This window comes from Oncorhynchus nerka, linkage group LG12 (genome assembly GCF_034236695.1).
Source record: "Oncorhynchus nerka isolate Pitt River linkage group LG12, Oner_Uvic_2.0, whole genome shotgun sequence".
Classification (NCBI taxonomy): Eukaryota; Metazoa; Chordata; class Actinopteri; order Salmoniformes; family Salmonidae; genus Oncorhynchus; species Oncorhynchus nerka.
This window is the reverse complement of record NC_088407.1, coordinates 60,748,380-60,764,842: the sequence shown is the minus strand read 5'-3', so window position 1 is coordinate 60,764,842 and position 16,463 is coordinate 60,748,380. Positions and strand designations below refer to the sequence as shown.

The following is a 16,463-nucleotide window of genomic DNA, read 5'->3' as shown; positions in this document are numbered from 1 at the left end:
TCATTATCTGTCTAATAATGGGGGCCTCTGGAAACATTTTGCCTGTGTGGGGGCCTCGAGGAAAGAAATGGGCCGGTGTGGGGGCCTCGGGAAACATTTTGCCTGTGTGGGGGCCTCGAGGAAAGAAATGGGCCGGTGTGGGGGCCTCAAGGGAAAAAATCGTCCAGTGTTTTAGAAATGCCAGGAAGGATTTCTGGTCCCAGTCTGCCCATGAGAGGAAGGACAGCTGGCTTGCTACTCCCAACACACTTAAACTCCACACTGAAGTTATGATGATTTCCCTGCATGTGATAACCTCTGTTCATTAATTCCCATGAAACTTGGCCAAAGAAAGAGAAGCTTACTTCCCTTATGGGTGGGATAGAAAATGAATGGACAAACCATGCATGCTGACCACATTAGCCAACTCCTGTTGACATTTTTGGAAGGTGTGTGTAACGGTAATGGTGTTGGCGTGGTGGAGACAGGAGATTGGAGACATACTGTAGGCCTGTTTAAGTGTTAGTGATGTGCAGGTTGCTAACCCGCAGGCCCCGCGGTTACTGCGGTAGGGTGGCAGGCAGGTTGAATGAAGACAAAACAATGCATAAAAAAGTCCATAAAAGTATACTTCTTGTGCAATTCATAATGTCTATAAAGGTGCTATATTTATCAGCATTATAAAAGCTGATTAGTATTTCAAATAAATAAAATACGCATCCAAGCCGAACTGAAATCTTATCAGAAGCATGTTGGGTAGTTTTCAAATATTTTAATTTCCTTATAACCGGTCCAACTGATGTCATTCGGAAAGTTAGCACGAAAAATCTTTCCAGTTGCATTTTCTACCCGGTTCCTAGATGTTTTTGCTTTGGAACGGCGGTTAAGAGCATTGGGCCAGTAACTGGGTTCGAATCCCAGAGTTGACTAGGTGAATAATCTGTTGATGTGCCCTTGAGCAAGGAATTTAACCCTAATTGTTCCTGTAAGTTGCTCTGGATAAGAGAGTCTGCTAAATGACTTAAATGTTACATTTAAATATGGCGGAACAGAAGCAGAGATGAAAGAGAAGCTTTACCGATGCCAACTAGATTGAAGCATTGATTCTATCGATTTATTACATTATTTTGGTGAGCAAGTGTTTGTTTAGTATTCTAGGGCAACAAGTAGTGACAGAATAGAAGCTGCATGTAGGCTTATTTATTGACAAGTTGACTAACAAATAGCCTTCCAAAATTGTTGAAATTATAAGCAGAAACATAGGCCTACAGTGGGGCAAAAAAGTATTTAGTCAGCCACCAATTGTGCAAGTTTCTCCCACTTAAAAAGATGAGAGAGGCCTGTAATTTTCATCATAGGTACACTTCAACTATGACAGACAAAATGAGAAGAAAAATCCAGAAAATCACATTGTAGGATTTCTAATGAATTTTTTTGCAAATTATGGTGGAAAATAAGTATTTGGTCAATAACTAAAGTTTATCTCAATACTTTGTTATATACCCTTTGTTGGCAATGACAGAGGTCAAACGTTTTCTGTAAGTCTTCACAAGGTTTTCACACACTGTTGCTGGTATTTTGGCCCATTCCTCCGTGCAGATCTCCTCTAGAGCAGTGATGTTTTGGGGCTGTTGCTGGGCAACACGGACTTTCAACTCCCTCCAAAGATTTTCTATGGGGTTGAGATCTGGAGACTGGCTAGGCCACTCCAGGACCTTGAAATGCTTCTTACGAAGCCACTCCTTCGCTGCCCGGGCGGTGTGTTTGGGATCATTGTCATGCTGAAAGACCCAGCCACGTTTCATCTTCAATGCCCTTGCTGATGGAAGGAGGTTTTCACTCAAAATCTCACGATACATGGCCCCATTCATTCTTTCCTTTACACGGATCAGTTGTCCTGGTCCCTTTGCAGAAAAACAGCCCCAAAGCATGATGTTTCCACCCCCATGCTCCACAGTAGGTATGGTGTTCTTTGGATGCAACTCAGCATTCTTTGTCCTCCAAACACGACGAGTTGAGTTTTTACCAAAAAGTAATATTTTGGTTTCATCTGACCATATGACATTCTCCAATCTTCTTCTGGATCATCCAAATGCTCTCTAGCAAACTTCAGACGGGCCTGGACATGTACTGGCTTAAGCAGGGGGACACGTCTGGCACTGCAGGATTTGAGTCCCTGGCGGCGTAGTGTGTTACTGATGGTAGGCTTTGTTACTTTGGTCCCAGCTCTCTGCAGGTCATTTACTAGGTCCCCCCGTGTGGTTCAGGGATTTTTGCTCCCCGTTCTTGTGATCATTTTGACCCCACGGGGTGAGATCTTGCGTGGAGCCCCGGATCGAGAGAGATTATCAGGGAGATTATCAGTGGTCTTGTATGTCTTCCATTTGCTCCCACAGTTGATTTCTTCAAACCAATCTGCAAACCAATCTGCTTACCTATTGCAGATTCAGTCTTCCCAGCCTGGTGCAGGTCTACAATTTTGTTTCTGGTGTCCTTATACTGATAACAAGTTCAAACAGGTGCCATTAATACAGGTAACGAGTGGAGGACAGAGGAGCCTCTTAAAGAAGAAGTTACAGGTCTGTGAGAGCCAGAAATCTTGCTTGTTTGTAGGTGACCAAATACTTATTTTCCACCATATTTTGCAAATAAATTCATTAAAAATCCTACAATGTGATTTTCTGGATTTTTTTTCTAATTTTGTCTGCATTAGTTGAAGTGTACCTATGATGAGAATTACAGGCCTCTCTCATCTTTTTAAGTGGGAGCTTGCACAATTGGTGGCTGACTAAATACTTTTTTTGCCCCACTGTATCTAAAAAGGCCTAAAGAAATTACTCCACCATCTCTGACTGTACAGCACCTTTTCTATATTTGCAGGTTAGGACATCGGATGCGGGCCTCAGATTTTCACTATGGCGCAGTTTTACGGGCTCCTAACCAACTGTTTTTTCACGTTGTTTGTAACTTATTATGTACATGAAGTTGCTGCTACCGTCTCTTATGACTGAAAAGAGCTTCTGGACATCAGAACAGCGATTACACACCTCGAACTGGACGAATACTTTTTTCTTTAATGATTCCGACGCGAAGGATATACTCCTTTCCGGAGAACAGGTCCAAATCCCCGTCATTCGTTTGAAGAAAAGGCGGAGATACCGAGGGAGAAGGTTGGGATGCCTTGTTAGGATTTGTAGGCGAGTGAGTAAATCGCCATTACCATCGGTTCTATTGGCCAACCTGCCATCACTGGAAAACAAACACTGGAAAACAAACTTGATGATCTACAGTCGAGACTATCCTACCAACAGGACATTAAAAACTGTAATATCTTATCTTTCGCTGAGTCGTGGCTGAACGGCGTCACGGTGTCACACACTGATCTGTTTCACCTGTCTTTGTGATTGTCTCCACCCCCCTCCAAGTGTCGCCCATCTTCCCCATTAACCACTGTGTATTTATACCTGTGTTCTCTGTTGGTCTGTTGCCAGTTCGTCTTGTTTGTCAAGTCAACCAGCGTTTTTGTATCTCAGCTCCTGCTTTTCCCTGTCTCTCTTTTTCTCGCCCTCCTGGTTTTGAGCCTTGCCTGTCCTGACTCAGAGCCCACCTGCCTGACCACCCTGCCTGCCGACCTGTATCTTTGCCCCACCTCTGGATTACTTACCTCTGCCTACCCTGACCCTGAGCCTGCCTGCTGTCCGGTACTGTTGCCCCACCTCTGGTTTACTGACCTCTGCCTACCCTGAGCCTGCCTGCTGTCCGGTACTGTTGCCCCACCTCTGGTTTACTGACCTCTGCCTACCCTGACCCTGAGCCTGCCTGCCGTCCGGTACTGTTGCCCCACCTCTGGTTTACTGACCTCTGCCTACCCTGACCCTGAGCCTGCCTGCCGTCCGGTACTGTTGCCCCACCTCTGGTTTACTGACCTCTGCCTACCCTGACCCTGAGCCTGCCTGCCGTCCGGTACCGTTGCCACACCTCTGGTTTACTGACCCCTGCCTGGCTTGACCTGTCTTTTGCCTGCCCCTGTTGGATTATTAAACCATTGTTAATTCGATGTTGTCTGCATCTGGGTCTTACCTTCATACCTGATACACAGATAATATAGAGCTGGCTGTTTTTTCTGTGCATCGCCAGGACAGGGTAGCTACAGTTGAAGTCAGAAGTTTACATACACCTTAGCCAAATACATTTCAACTCAGTTTTTCACAATTCCTGACATTTAATCCTAGTAAAAATTCCCTGTCTTAGGTCAGTTAGGATCCCCACTTTATTTTAAGAATGTGAAATGTCAGAATAATAGTAAAGATAATAATTTATTTAAGCTTGTATTTATTTCATCCCAGTGGGTCAGAAGTTTAGATACTGTCACGACCTCCGCCGAAGTTAGTCCCTCTCCTTGTTCGGGCGGCGTTCAGCGGTCGACGTCACCGACCTTCTAGCCATCGCCGATCCACTTTTCATTTTCCATCACACCTGGTTCCAATTCCATCAATTACATGTTGTTTATTTAACCCTCTGTTCCCCCCCATGTCCTTGTCTGTAATTGTTTGTTGTGGTGCTTGTGCACGGTATGCTGGTATTTACCGGGTTTTGTTTGACCCATTTATTTTATTATTCTGTTGACGGTGGTTTATGGTTATTAAACACAACCGTTGTAAATCAGTTTCCGCTCTACTGCGGCTGACTTCTCTGCCGCCAGTAGCATCGCATTACACATACACTCAATTAGTATTTGGTAGCGTTGCCTTTAAATTGTTGAACTTGGGTCAAACTTTTTGGGTAGCCTTCCACAAGCTTCCCACAACAAGAGGGTGAATTTTGGCCCATTCCTCCTGACAGAGCTGGTGTAACTGAGTCAGGTTTGTAGGCCCCCTTGCTCGCACATGCTTTTTCAGTTCTGCCCACAAATCTTCTATAGGATTGAGGTCAGGGCTTGGGGTCATTGTCCATTTGGAAGACCGATTTGCAACCAAGCTTTAACTTCCTGACTCATGTCTTGAGATGTTGCTTCACTATATCCACATAATTTTCCTACCTCATGATGCCATCTATTTTGTGAAGTGCACCAGTCCCCCCTGCAGCAAAGCACCCCCACAACATGATGCTGCCACCCCCTTGCTTCACGGTTGGGATGGTGTTCTTTGGCTTGCAAGCCTCCCCCTTTTTCCTTCAAACGGTCATTATGGCCAAACAGTTCTATTTTTGTTTCATCAGACCAGAGGACATTTGTACGATATTTGTCCCCATGTGCAGTGGCAAACCATAGTCTGTCTTTTTTTACGGAGGTTTTTGAGCAGTGGCTTCTTCCTTTCAGGTTATGTCGATATAGGACTTGTTTTACTGTAGATATAGATACTTTTGTACCTGTTTCCTCCAGCATCTTCACAAGGTCCTTTGCTGTTGTTCTGGGATTGATTTGCACTTTTTGCGCCAACGTACGTTCATCTCTAGGAGACAGAACGTGTCTCCTTCCTGAGCGGTATGGCAGCTGCGTGGTCCCATGCTGTTTATACTTGCGTACTATTGTTTTTACAGATGAACGTGGTACCTTCAGGCGTTTGGAAATTGCTCCCAAGGATGAACCAGATTTGTGGAGGTCTCCAATTGTTTTTCTGATGTATTGGCTGAATTCTTTTGATTTTCTCATGATGTCAAGCAAAGAGGCACTGAGTTTGAAGGTAGGCCTTGAAATACATCCACAGGTAGACATCCAATTGATTCAAATTATGCCAATTAGCCTATCAGAAGTTTCTAAATCCATAACATAATTTTCTGGAATTTTCCAAGCTGTTTAAAGACACAGCCAACTTAGTGTATATGAACTTCTGACCCACTGGAATTGTGATACAGTAAATTATAAGTGAAATAATCTGTCTGTAAACAATTGTTGGAAGAATTACTTGTGTCATGCACAAAGTAGATGTCCTAACCGACTTGCAAAAACTATAGTTTGTTAACAAGAAATGTGTGGAGTGGTTGAAAAACGAGTTTTAATGACTCCATCCTAAGTGTATGTAAACTTCCGACTTCAAATTTATATACCAGGCGGTGTCAGAGGAAGGCCCAAAAATTTGTCAAAGACTCCAGTCACCCAAGTCATACACTGTTCTCTGCTACCGCATGGCAAGTGGTACCGGAGCACCAAGTCTAGGTCCAAAAGGCCCCTTAACAGCTTCTACCCCCAAGCTATAAGAATGCTGAACAATTAATAAAATGGCCACCCTCGACTAACCTGTACCCCCGCACATTCACTCGGTACCGGTGCCCCCTGTATATAGCCTCATTATTGTTCTACTGTGTTACTTTTTACTTCGACTTTATTTTATTTAGTAAATATTTTCCCAAATCTATTTCTTGAACTGCACTGTTGGTTAAGAGCCTGTAAGTAAGTATTTCACGGTAAGGTGAACCTGTTGTATTTGCATGTGACAAATACTATTTTATTTTATTTGGGTGGTTGCAGATGGGTTCTTTAACAATTGTGGGCAGGTGCTGAACCGTTACAGATTCTGCGATAGAAATTTTAAGGTAATTTCCGATTGAGCCGACATACAGCATTTACAGTTGGCAGCTTTGTCGCTAAAGCAATAGCATTGCCTTTAAATTTAAATCATGCTGTAAAGCTAAACTTCTGCAATGCAGATTGAATAAAGCTCTTAATGCTTGTTCACACTGCAGGCCTTAATGCTCAAATCAGTTTTGTTTTTCAAATCCGTTTTGGAGTACTGACTGTCATAACAGTTAGTTAAGTTAAGTTACAAGTGACCAAATCGGATTTGTGTGTTCAGACAGTCAATTGCTGACAATTACTGACAATCAGACGCTAGTTGTCATAGTAATGATGGGTGAGGGCACAGTGGTGTAGGCTGATTGGTGGTGGTGCTCCTGCTTCCCATCAAAGGCTAAAGGTGACAACAATGCCTGCCATGGATGTTTCCCAGTTGCTTTGAATGTTCAAAATCATAGTGTAAGAACCTTTTTAAATCCTCAGAGGATAAGATGATCCAACTTTCACAATGAGTTCATTTTTATCTAGCAACCGCAGTCAACTAGCTAGCAAGGTAGCTGTTCAGCTTTCTAGCACATTCACTAATTCGCCAATCAGCAAGCTAGTTAGCTACCATGTTATGTTCATGTCAAACTGTCAACAGAGTAGCTAGCAAGCAACAAAATATGCCAAATAACAGTCTAAAAACCACTTGGGGGTGAATAAACAAGACTTTACCATTCCGACACAAGTCGCATGGCCAGGAATCAGATTTGTATCTGACTTCAAATCAAGCGGGTTTGAAGTGTGGCTTGAAATATCAGATTCCATGTTCTTTTTGGCTTTTCAGACTGCAGAACAGATTTAAATTGTATATGCAAAAACATTGGTTTTGAGTAACTTCAAACTGCCAATGTGAACCAAGCTGAAGTGTATCATTGTGGGTTGAATGGGATAAGGCAGCCAACTCTCTTTGGGTTGTTTAAGATCTTATGGGAGAAAAGAAATGTGTTGTTTCCAGGCAGTCCAGGGAAACTGATGATGCAGCATGGAAGAGAGGGGAAGATGAATGGGATTTGTTATATAACTTCTATAGTTTTCCAAGAACTCAAATGTAGCTTTAACCGTGTGTGCACTTCCCATATCCCCCATGTTGCGTGACATAAATATCATATTGTTATGTCAATGTTCAATTATGAGCCTACTAATTACTCAATCACGTTTGTCAATGTGCTATATTATATGACAAGTTGACCTTACCTAGCATATTCAATCTAACATTTACTTGATTTGCATTTTTAATACTATCCTGCAGTATCCACATTGTGCGCTACATGTGCGTTTATGCAACCGCAGCAAAGAGGAGCGCAGGGTTAGTTTGTGTATGATCTCGTACTGTAGCTTGGCGGCTTGGACTGGGGGGGCTGAGCGTAGGCATCAATAAGACCACTAAGGGGGAGTTTTCTACTTGTAAAACGCATGAAAAGCCTCCCCAAATTCCCGGTGACTTCAGATTCAAGGAGGTGGTCATATCCATCGGAGCACCATTCATACTCTAGAACTTTCACTTCTAGTAGGACTGCGGCTTCAGACAAAATCCCATTGCTGCCTGCGCGCGCTCTTAACATGAACTCAAATGGATTAAAACGTATGACATAAACCTGTTTCTGTAAGTAACCTATAGGTAAGCTTTACATTTTCAATTTTAGGAGAATATGCGAAAGCTGTGAATTGGTTTAAGATTTTGAATACATCCTGCGTAATGCTTACCTGGACATTATGAAGAGACATCAAAGCATTTTGCATGCTTGGGAAAAGATACAGTATTGCTGAAACTTTCTGTTCGCCTCCATTCAACCACTCGATATTGCTTGTGGCTATCGACACAACTGAATCTTGAGTGACCAGCCTACACGTAGCAGCAATTCCATTTTTGACACAAATATGGACCGTTTATGGATTGCAGTTTTAGTGGTTCTAACCATTGCACTAGTACGAATGTGTGACTGCCAGAAGGACTCAACAGGTGGTAGACAGGAGATGTGGGAGCAGCTCCGGGAGCTAGCGAGGAGCCAACGTCACTCCGCAGTGGGAGCTAAGGACGCTGTCCCCGACACACCATCCAGAGAAAGCTTGCTCAACTTCTCTCATAATGTCTCGCACTCCGGTCGCCGGGCTCCGGTGAGCTCATCATCTCAACGAGATAACAGGTACGCGACGGCAATTAAACCACTTCCAGCTCCCAGTACGGAAGCTTCCCTCCGGGCGGATGATGCCACGGTCCCACGAGATGCTGCGCGTAGGACCGCGACACAGCTCGGCACCCATCACTCATCACAGCAAAGACCCCGAATCAGTTCCAGACAGAGCAACAAACCCAGCTCAACGCATACCAGGCGCCTTGCAGGGTAAGACACAGCGCTTGTTTTTTTTAGTTGAAAAAATATGTACTGCCCGCAGGAGTACTTTTGAGTTTGTCTACAAATTAAACATGTTTTTTTTTAACATAAATCTTGCTGTTTCTCCTCCCGGGGTTGTGAGGTTACATGATTTATTATCATCTTTGATGTTTGTGATTTGTGTTGTTGCTATTGTGTCGTGTCATGAATGAACACTAGCCTACTACAGTGAAACATTTGCTTAGTTGATACACTTGCTATTTGTCTGCTACACAATAATGATTGTATTATAGGGTGAATGACTTTCAACAGTAGCCTATGCAGTTGCGTGCCCTCTATCTGCTACAGATGTTTTGTTGCTCTTATTTTCCCCTATATCTCACACAGGATGGTAAACATTGGCTATATAGCTATAATGTCTAATGAATGAATGAAATAATTCCATCCCATGGCTCCAGTGTGTCTGAAGTGAAAGTCGGACCTCTCCTCTATTCAGTCTGACACTGAATTCCTCAGTGACATTTCTCTGAATGGAATGATAATTTGTCATGTGGGGTCATGGCAGGACTTGAACTATATTGGTAGAGGTTAAAGCCTTTATTCATATCAGAACAGTGAACACAACATGTTTCTCTGGACTAGGAAGTTGTTCATTAACTACAAGTGTTAAACCACATTTTTGTCACCAGTTTATGCAGAGCAGTTTATTGAAAGAGCACTGCCAGAGCTATCATTTCATCTTAAGAAAACTTTGAAACAGTACAGTTACCATGTCCTCAGACTACTCCTAGGTATGTGTGTGTTGTGTGAATACACATGCTGCCCGTGGCCATGTAGTGGTTCTACAAAAGCCCTTTGCCCACATTTGCAAATTCACTTAGTGATTAGAAACACCTGTTTTCCTGGAGGCTTTTTCTCAGTGCTGCAAATACCTGGAGTTCTTTCTCTTTCTTTTGACTCAAAACAGAACCATCAGTTGTTTCCATTAAAAGCGGATTATTTTTAGTAAATGAACCCTCATGCAGCCAACCCTGTTTGTTCCATAGGACAACGCATGGTACACATGCATGGCACATGACCCTATGGGAATCAGGTTATTTATATGGTCAGTTTCTGAGGGACACTTTATGAACAGTATGAGGATCCCTTCTAATTGGAGAAACACATGTTGGGGGATGAAAGGTGTACTCGCAAACCTTACTCTGCTGAATAAGGTGAGGAATGCCTAGCAGACTCTGTGTAATGTCTGACAGTTATGGTTAGGAGGAGGTGAGTAGGGAAAGATCTGAGATGATAGTCTGAGTGCCCGGATTTCAACCACCGTTCTCCTTTTAATATCTTGCACTGGTAGGCTTTGTCACTTGGTTCCAGAAAAGTAAACCTAATATAATGGTTCCCATAGCCTTTCACAGGGAGATTTAGAGATACTAGTGTATCGGTGTGTTCAGCACCAATGTCTTTATTACTGTTGCTGAGTTGCTGTAGAAAGCAGTTCATGTGGCGCCCCCACATCCACACAACACCATGGGCTAGATTCCATCAAACTTGTACGGTAACCAGAAACATCTTACTTCTTGTGCATTAAGAATGCACATTTGGATTCATGGACTCAACAAGCCTATGTTACAAAACAATGTGAATAAAAATATAATCCAACCCATGTGGATTTTAACATGCTTTCTCACTGCACAGAACCAGTATTATTTTAAAAAAGGAACCTAGTTACTGGTTTGATTGAATAGGGCATGTGCGTCAATCTAATTAACATAATAACAAATCACCATTAAAATCAGTCTGTTTATGAATGACATCTGTTTTTTGTATGGGCTGCGTCTCAATCCACGGCATCCGCCTATGTCACCTTCCGCATCTTTTTTTTAAATGTTTTTTTTTTTTTTAAACTAGGCAAGTCAGTTAAGAACAAATTCTTACTTACAATGACGGTCTACCGTGGAACAGTGGGTTCAGCCTTATTCTGCCCCTGAACGACAGAGTTTTACCTTGTCAGCTCGGAGATTTGATCCAGCAACCTTTTGGTTACTGGCCAAACGCTCTAACCACTTGGCTACCTGCCGCCCCATCTGTGGGGAAAAGTGTCAGAGCTACAGCACTGTTTGTCAGAAAATCGGTCTTTACACGAAATTCGTCTGTGGAAAGATGAGAATCTCACAAACAAAATGGTGTTTTCCGTTTTGTTCTGCGACCCCAAAGTCATGGGACTCGTCTGAAGGTAACCCGGTATCGTTTTAAAAAATGAATGAAAGTAGTTTTGTGCCAACTAAAAAAAGGAGTTAAATATGTGTACATTTTGTTCTATATACACTGCTCAAAAAAATAAATGGAACACTAAAATAACACATCCTAGATCTGAATGAATGAAATATTCTTATTAAATACTTTTTTCTTTACATAGTTGAATGTGCTGACAACAAAAACACACAAAAATGATCAATGGAAATCAAATTTATCAACCGACGGAGGTCTGGATTTGGAGTCACACTCAAAATTAAAGTGGAAAACCACACTACAGGCTGATCCAACTTTGATGTAATGTCCTTAAAACAAGTAAAAATGAGGCTCAGTAGTGTGTGTGGCCTCCACGTGCCTGTATGACCTCCCTACAACGCCTGGGCATGCTCCTGATGAGGTGGCGAATGGTTTCCTGAGGGATCTCCTCCCAGACCTGGACTAAAGCATCCACCAACTCCTGGACAGTCTGTGGCGTTGGTGGATGGAGCGAGACATGATGTCCCAGATGTGCTCAATTGGATTCAGGTCTGGGGAACGGGCGGGCCAGTCCATAGCATCAATGCCTTCCTCTTGCAGGAACTGCTGACACACTCTAGCCACATGAGGTCTAGCATTGTCTTGCATTAGGAGGAACCCAGGGCCAACCGCACCAGTATATGGTCTCACAAGGGGTCTGAGGATCTCATCTCGGTACCTAATGGCAGTCAGGCTACCTCTGGCGAGCACATGGAGGGCTGTGCGGCCCCGCAAAGAAATGCCACCCCACACCATGACTGACCCACCGGCAAACCGGTCCTGCTGGAGGATGTTGCAGGCAGCAGAACGTTCTACACAGCGTTTCCAGACTCTGTCACGTCTGTCACATGTGCTCAGTGTGAACTTGCTTTCATCTGTGAAGAGCACAGGGCGCCAGTGGCGAATTTGCCAATCTTGGTGTTCTCTGGGAAATGCCAAACGTCCTGCACGGTGTTGGGCTGTAAGCACAACCCCCACCTGTGGACGTCGGGCCCTCATACCACCCTCATAGAGTCTGTTTCTGACTGTTTGAGCAGACACATGCACATTTGTGGCCTGCTGGAGGTAATTTTGCAGGGCTCTGGCAGTGCTCCTCCTGCTCCTCCTTGCACAAAGGCGGAGGTAGCGGTCCTGCTGCTGGGTTGTTGCCCTCCTACGGCCTCCTCCACGTCTCCTGATGTACTGGCCTGTCTCCTGGTAGCGCCTTCATGCTCTGGACACTACGCTGACAGACACAGCAAACCTTCTTGCCACAGCTCGCATTGATGTGCCATCCTGGATGAGCTGCACTACCTGAGCCACTTGTGTGGGTTGTAGACTCCGTCTCATGCTACCACTAGAGTGAAAGCACCGCCAGCATTCAAAAGTGACCAAAACATCAACCAGGAAGCATAGGAACTGAGAAGTGGTCTGTGGTCACCACCTGCAGAACCACTCCTTTATTGGGGGTGTCTTGCTAATTGCCTATAATTTCCACCTGTTGTCTATTCCATTTGCACAACAGCATGTGAAATTTATTGTCAATGAGTGTTGCTTCCAAAGTGGACATTTTGATTTCACAGAAGTGTGATTGACTTGGAGTTACATTGTGTTGTTTAAGTGTTCCCTTTATTTTTTTGAGCAGTGTATATATATATATATTTCCTAAGCTTTCTAATATCTCCTAGATATAGAAAAGACACTTCAAAACCTTATTCCTTATTATACATTTTTTTGACTGTCTGTTTTTCCATTTATGAATGTGTTATTCATTGCTTTTCTATGGCCTATAGCAGTAAAGGCCAAACAATACAATATTTGATCAAATCATTTGTTAAACGTTTTTTTATATACCTACAGGAGTCCTACAATTCAAAAGCAAATGGCTAAATGATCCATGGTATGACCATTTTAAAACAATTCAATATGTTAGCTTAGTAGAACCCTCCTCTCCAAAGGCTTAGACTTGTAGAGGTTAAAGGTCCAGTGCAGCTGTTTTTATCTCAATATCAAATCATTTCTGTGTAACAATTAAGTACCTTACTGTGATTGTTTCAATTAAAATGGTCAAAAATAAGCAAAATAGTTTATTAGCAAAAAGCATTTTCTCAAACAAGAATTTTGATGGGACTGTCTGGGAGTGGTCTGAGTGAGGGACCTAATTGGAGGAGCCTAATGGAAGGGATATGTAACCTGAAAACGAGTTGTTATTGGCAGATAGGTTTGAAACGTTGTCATTGGTCTATTAACTTATACTGCCCAGTGATGTTGCCAGGCAGGCCAAAACTCCATCCCACCATCTTTTCAAATCGCTCAAACACTAAAAGGGCATTATCATAATTTTCACAATTTCACAGTATTATTTAAACCTTATTGAGTGGAAATACCTGCCCCTTTAAGGGACCGTAACAGTAAAGGTGCCATAAATCTTCAGAGGCATTAATTAACCTTGTGTAATTCACGATTTTTCACCTCTTTCTCTTTCATTAGCTTGAAATGAATTATCTGCTTGTCGTTAGAGAGCGTGTGCTTGCATGACACATTTCCTCTCGGAATTCCCACTGTCTCCTTACTCACTCCCTGATTTCTGGTTAGCCCTCTGGGATAGGGAGTTCCACACGGCGTACCTGTCATGCCCTCTCGAGCTCAGTCTGTCAGGAAGACCCAGGACTGCTCCAACTTGCTCGGAAAATTGCTCAACCTGGCTGCATAAAATGGGTCATTATGAGTGCAAATATGACATCATTGGTATTTATAGAGCTTTTATAAAAGGTTTTGTTATGTAGAACTTTTACCATGCTACTGTACTCTTCATGATGCTAGCAGGAATGATCCCTATAGGCATCAACTTCCCCACAGACCTGCTGGTCTATTTTGTATGGTTCATATTCATAATTTCTGGGAGATATTATTGTTTTCTAAGTCACTGTTGTATAGTTAAAATATGGTGAATCAGCTGTTTGCAATTGTAAATGTAATTGATTAACTACCTACCAACTACTTTGCTCTAGTCTGATTGGTCAGATGTTTGTTAGTTGTCAGAAGAGTTCAGGAGTTGATGCATGGTTGTGAATATGGTCAGTTTGCCTTAGCATTTCACAGCTAAGGCAAAGCGACGCAACAACCAATGGTTGCGTGGCACGTCATCGACTGTGTCATCGACTGACAAATTGCTATAGCAGATGTGGTTAACTGATTCTTAAAATACCTATCCAGGCATTGTAAGATCTGTCAGGCATCAGCAATGTCTAACAATAGGAACACGTCCTAAATCTGCAAAAGAGTCATTGGTCTCCATCCAGTGTTTTTCTACATAGAGAGTAATCTATCCATCTAAAGAACTCTCAAACGGATGTAATCGTTAGTCTTAACCGTTTTGCAACGGAAACAAGAGTTTCTATTAGACAAATTCTGGTAGGTCCCTCCCCATTTCATTCCGTTTACTTCCGTTTGGATCTGGTTCCTAGTGAATACACCCCAGTTGACTGACCAGGTGGTGGTGACAGAAGGCAGACAGTACTACTGTCACCCTGTGTTTACCCTTTAACAGTTTACTAGTCATCTCCTGACCCAGAACAGATATCGTACTGTATCTGCATAAGCCATACATACATTCACTCAACTCATTGCCATTAATATCTTGTGGAAAGAAGATGGGAAGTCAATTTATGGCCTCTTGTTTGTGGTTTGAATTTGCCCTGGAGTTGCTCTTGTGGCGTGGTGCCTTTTCATGCATCTCGCTGTTAAAATTGGCCAGCGCTGTTCTTGCAGAGTAAAATATGTAAAGAATCTAGTTATTATACTTTGAAACTTGTCATCTTTCATTTTCCTGGAGATTTATGTGAGCAAAGGGTGCTTTTCATGTGTTTCTCCTGTTCCCTCCCAGGCTCAGATAACCACTAGCCTATTTGTTTTCCCCTCTGGACTCCATGCAGCACAGAGAGAGAGGGGTGTGTGGCTCTACACTCACAGATAGAGTTTCATGCTTTGCCTGCAAATGTTATTGAATAAAATGCAATTATTTCTGAATCTCTAAGGTGCTCCTTCAATAGGCCAACCACATTAAGGGATATGAGACTATAATGGGGTCAGAATTAAATCTCAGATAGAAATGTTAAGGTTTGAGACCATGAACACTCAAAACATTATTCCCCTTATGAATTGTGGGGTACTGTACTTTGTACATGCCAGTCCATTTATTACGTACGAATCAAATCAAATGTATTTATAAAGCCTTTTTTACATCAGCAGATGTCACAAAGTGCTTATACAGAAACCCAGCCTAAAACCCCAAACAGCAAGCAATGCAGATGTAGAAGCACTGTGGCTAGGAAAAACTCCCTAGAAAGGCAGGAACCTAGAGAGGAACCAGACTCTGAGGGGTGTCCAGTCCTCTTCTGGCTGTGCCGGGTGAAGATTATGAGAGTACATGACCATTAAGGCCATATCGTTCTTCAACATATTGAAACGTTCATAAATGACCAACAGGGTCAGATAATATTCACAGTGGTTGTTGAGGGTGCAAAAGGTCAGCACCTCAGGAGTACATTTCAGTTGGCTTTTCATAGCCGAGCATTCAGAGGTCGAGAGGTCGAGAGGTCGAGAAAGAGAGGTCGAGAGAGAGAGGTCGAGAGAGAGAGGTCGAGAGAGAGAGGTCGAGAGAGAGAGGTCGAGAGAGAGAGAGGTCGAGAGAGAGGTCGAGAGAGAGAGAGAGAGAGAGAGAGAGAGAGAGAGAGAGAGAGAGAGAGAGAGTTGAAAACAGCAGGACAAGGTAGCACGTCCGTCTGGTGAACAGGTCAGGGTTCCATCGCCGCAGGCAGAACAGTTTAAACTGGAGCAACAGCACAACAGGGTGGGCTGGAGACAGCCAGGAGTCATCAGGCCAGATGGTCCTAGGGTTCAGGTCCTCCGAGAGAGAGAGCGATGGGAGAATTAGAGCGAGCATACTTAGGCCACCAAATAAGACAGAATAATTTCACCAGATAGGACAGACCCTAGCCCCCTGGCACATATACTATTGTAGCATAGATACTGGAGGCTGAGTATTACATATCCCCATACAGTATTACATATTCCATTTCTCTCCCTCTCTTTCTCTGCAGGCCTAATGTATGTGGAGGTCACCAGTGCTGCTCTGGATGGGCTGTGGCTTCTGGCACCAACCGCTGCATAAAGCGTAAGTATTCATCTTTGACCATATGCCTTAGGTAAACAATGATCAATGATAATCTCTATCCTTTGGCTTGACTGTCTCTTAACTGTCCTTCTCAATAGTTTAAGCATATTGTCTTAGCCAATAGCAGGGGTCGGCAACTTTGGCCCCCCAAAGTTTGAAAACGCAAGAAAATGAC

The 16,463-nt window shown here is 43.2% G+C and overlaps 1 protein-coding gene across 1 annotated transcript in view; it reads left to right on the top strand.

The window, feature by feature from the left end:
- The first annotated feature begins 7,938 nt into the window (after nt 1–7,938).
- Nucleotides 7,939–16,463, top strand: part of LOC115138494 (latent-transforming growth factor beta-binding protein 2-like) — a 146,409-nt gene continuing 137,884 nt past the window's right edge. Inside the window, exons 1-2 of the mRNA XM_029675385.2 lie at nt 7,939–8,877; nt 16,215–16,288. Of these exons, the coding sequence (XP_029531245.2) occupies nt 8,414–8,877; nt 16,215–16,288 (538 nt within the window). The 5' untranslated portion in view covers nt 7,939–8,413. The remainder of the gene's footprint in view (nt 8,878–16,214; nt 16,289–16,463) is intronic.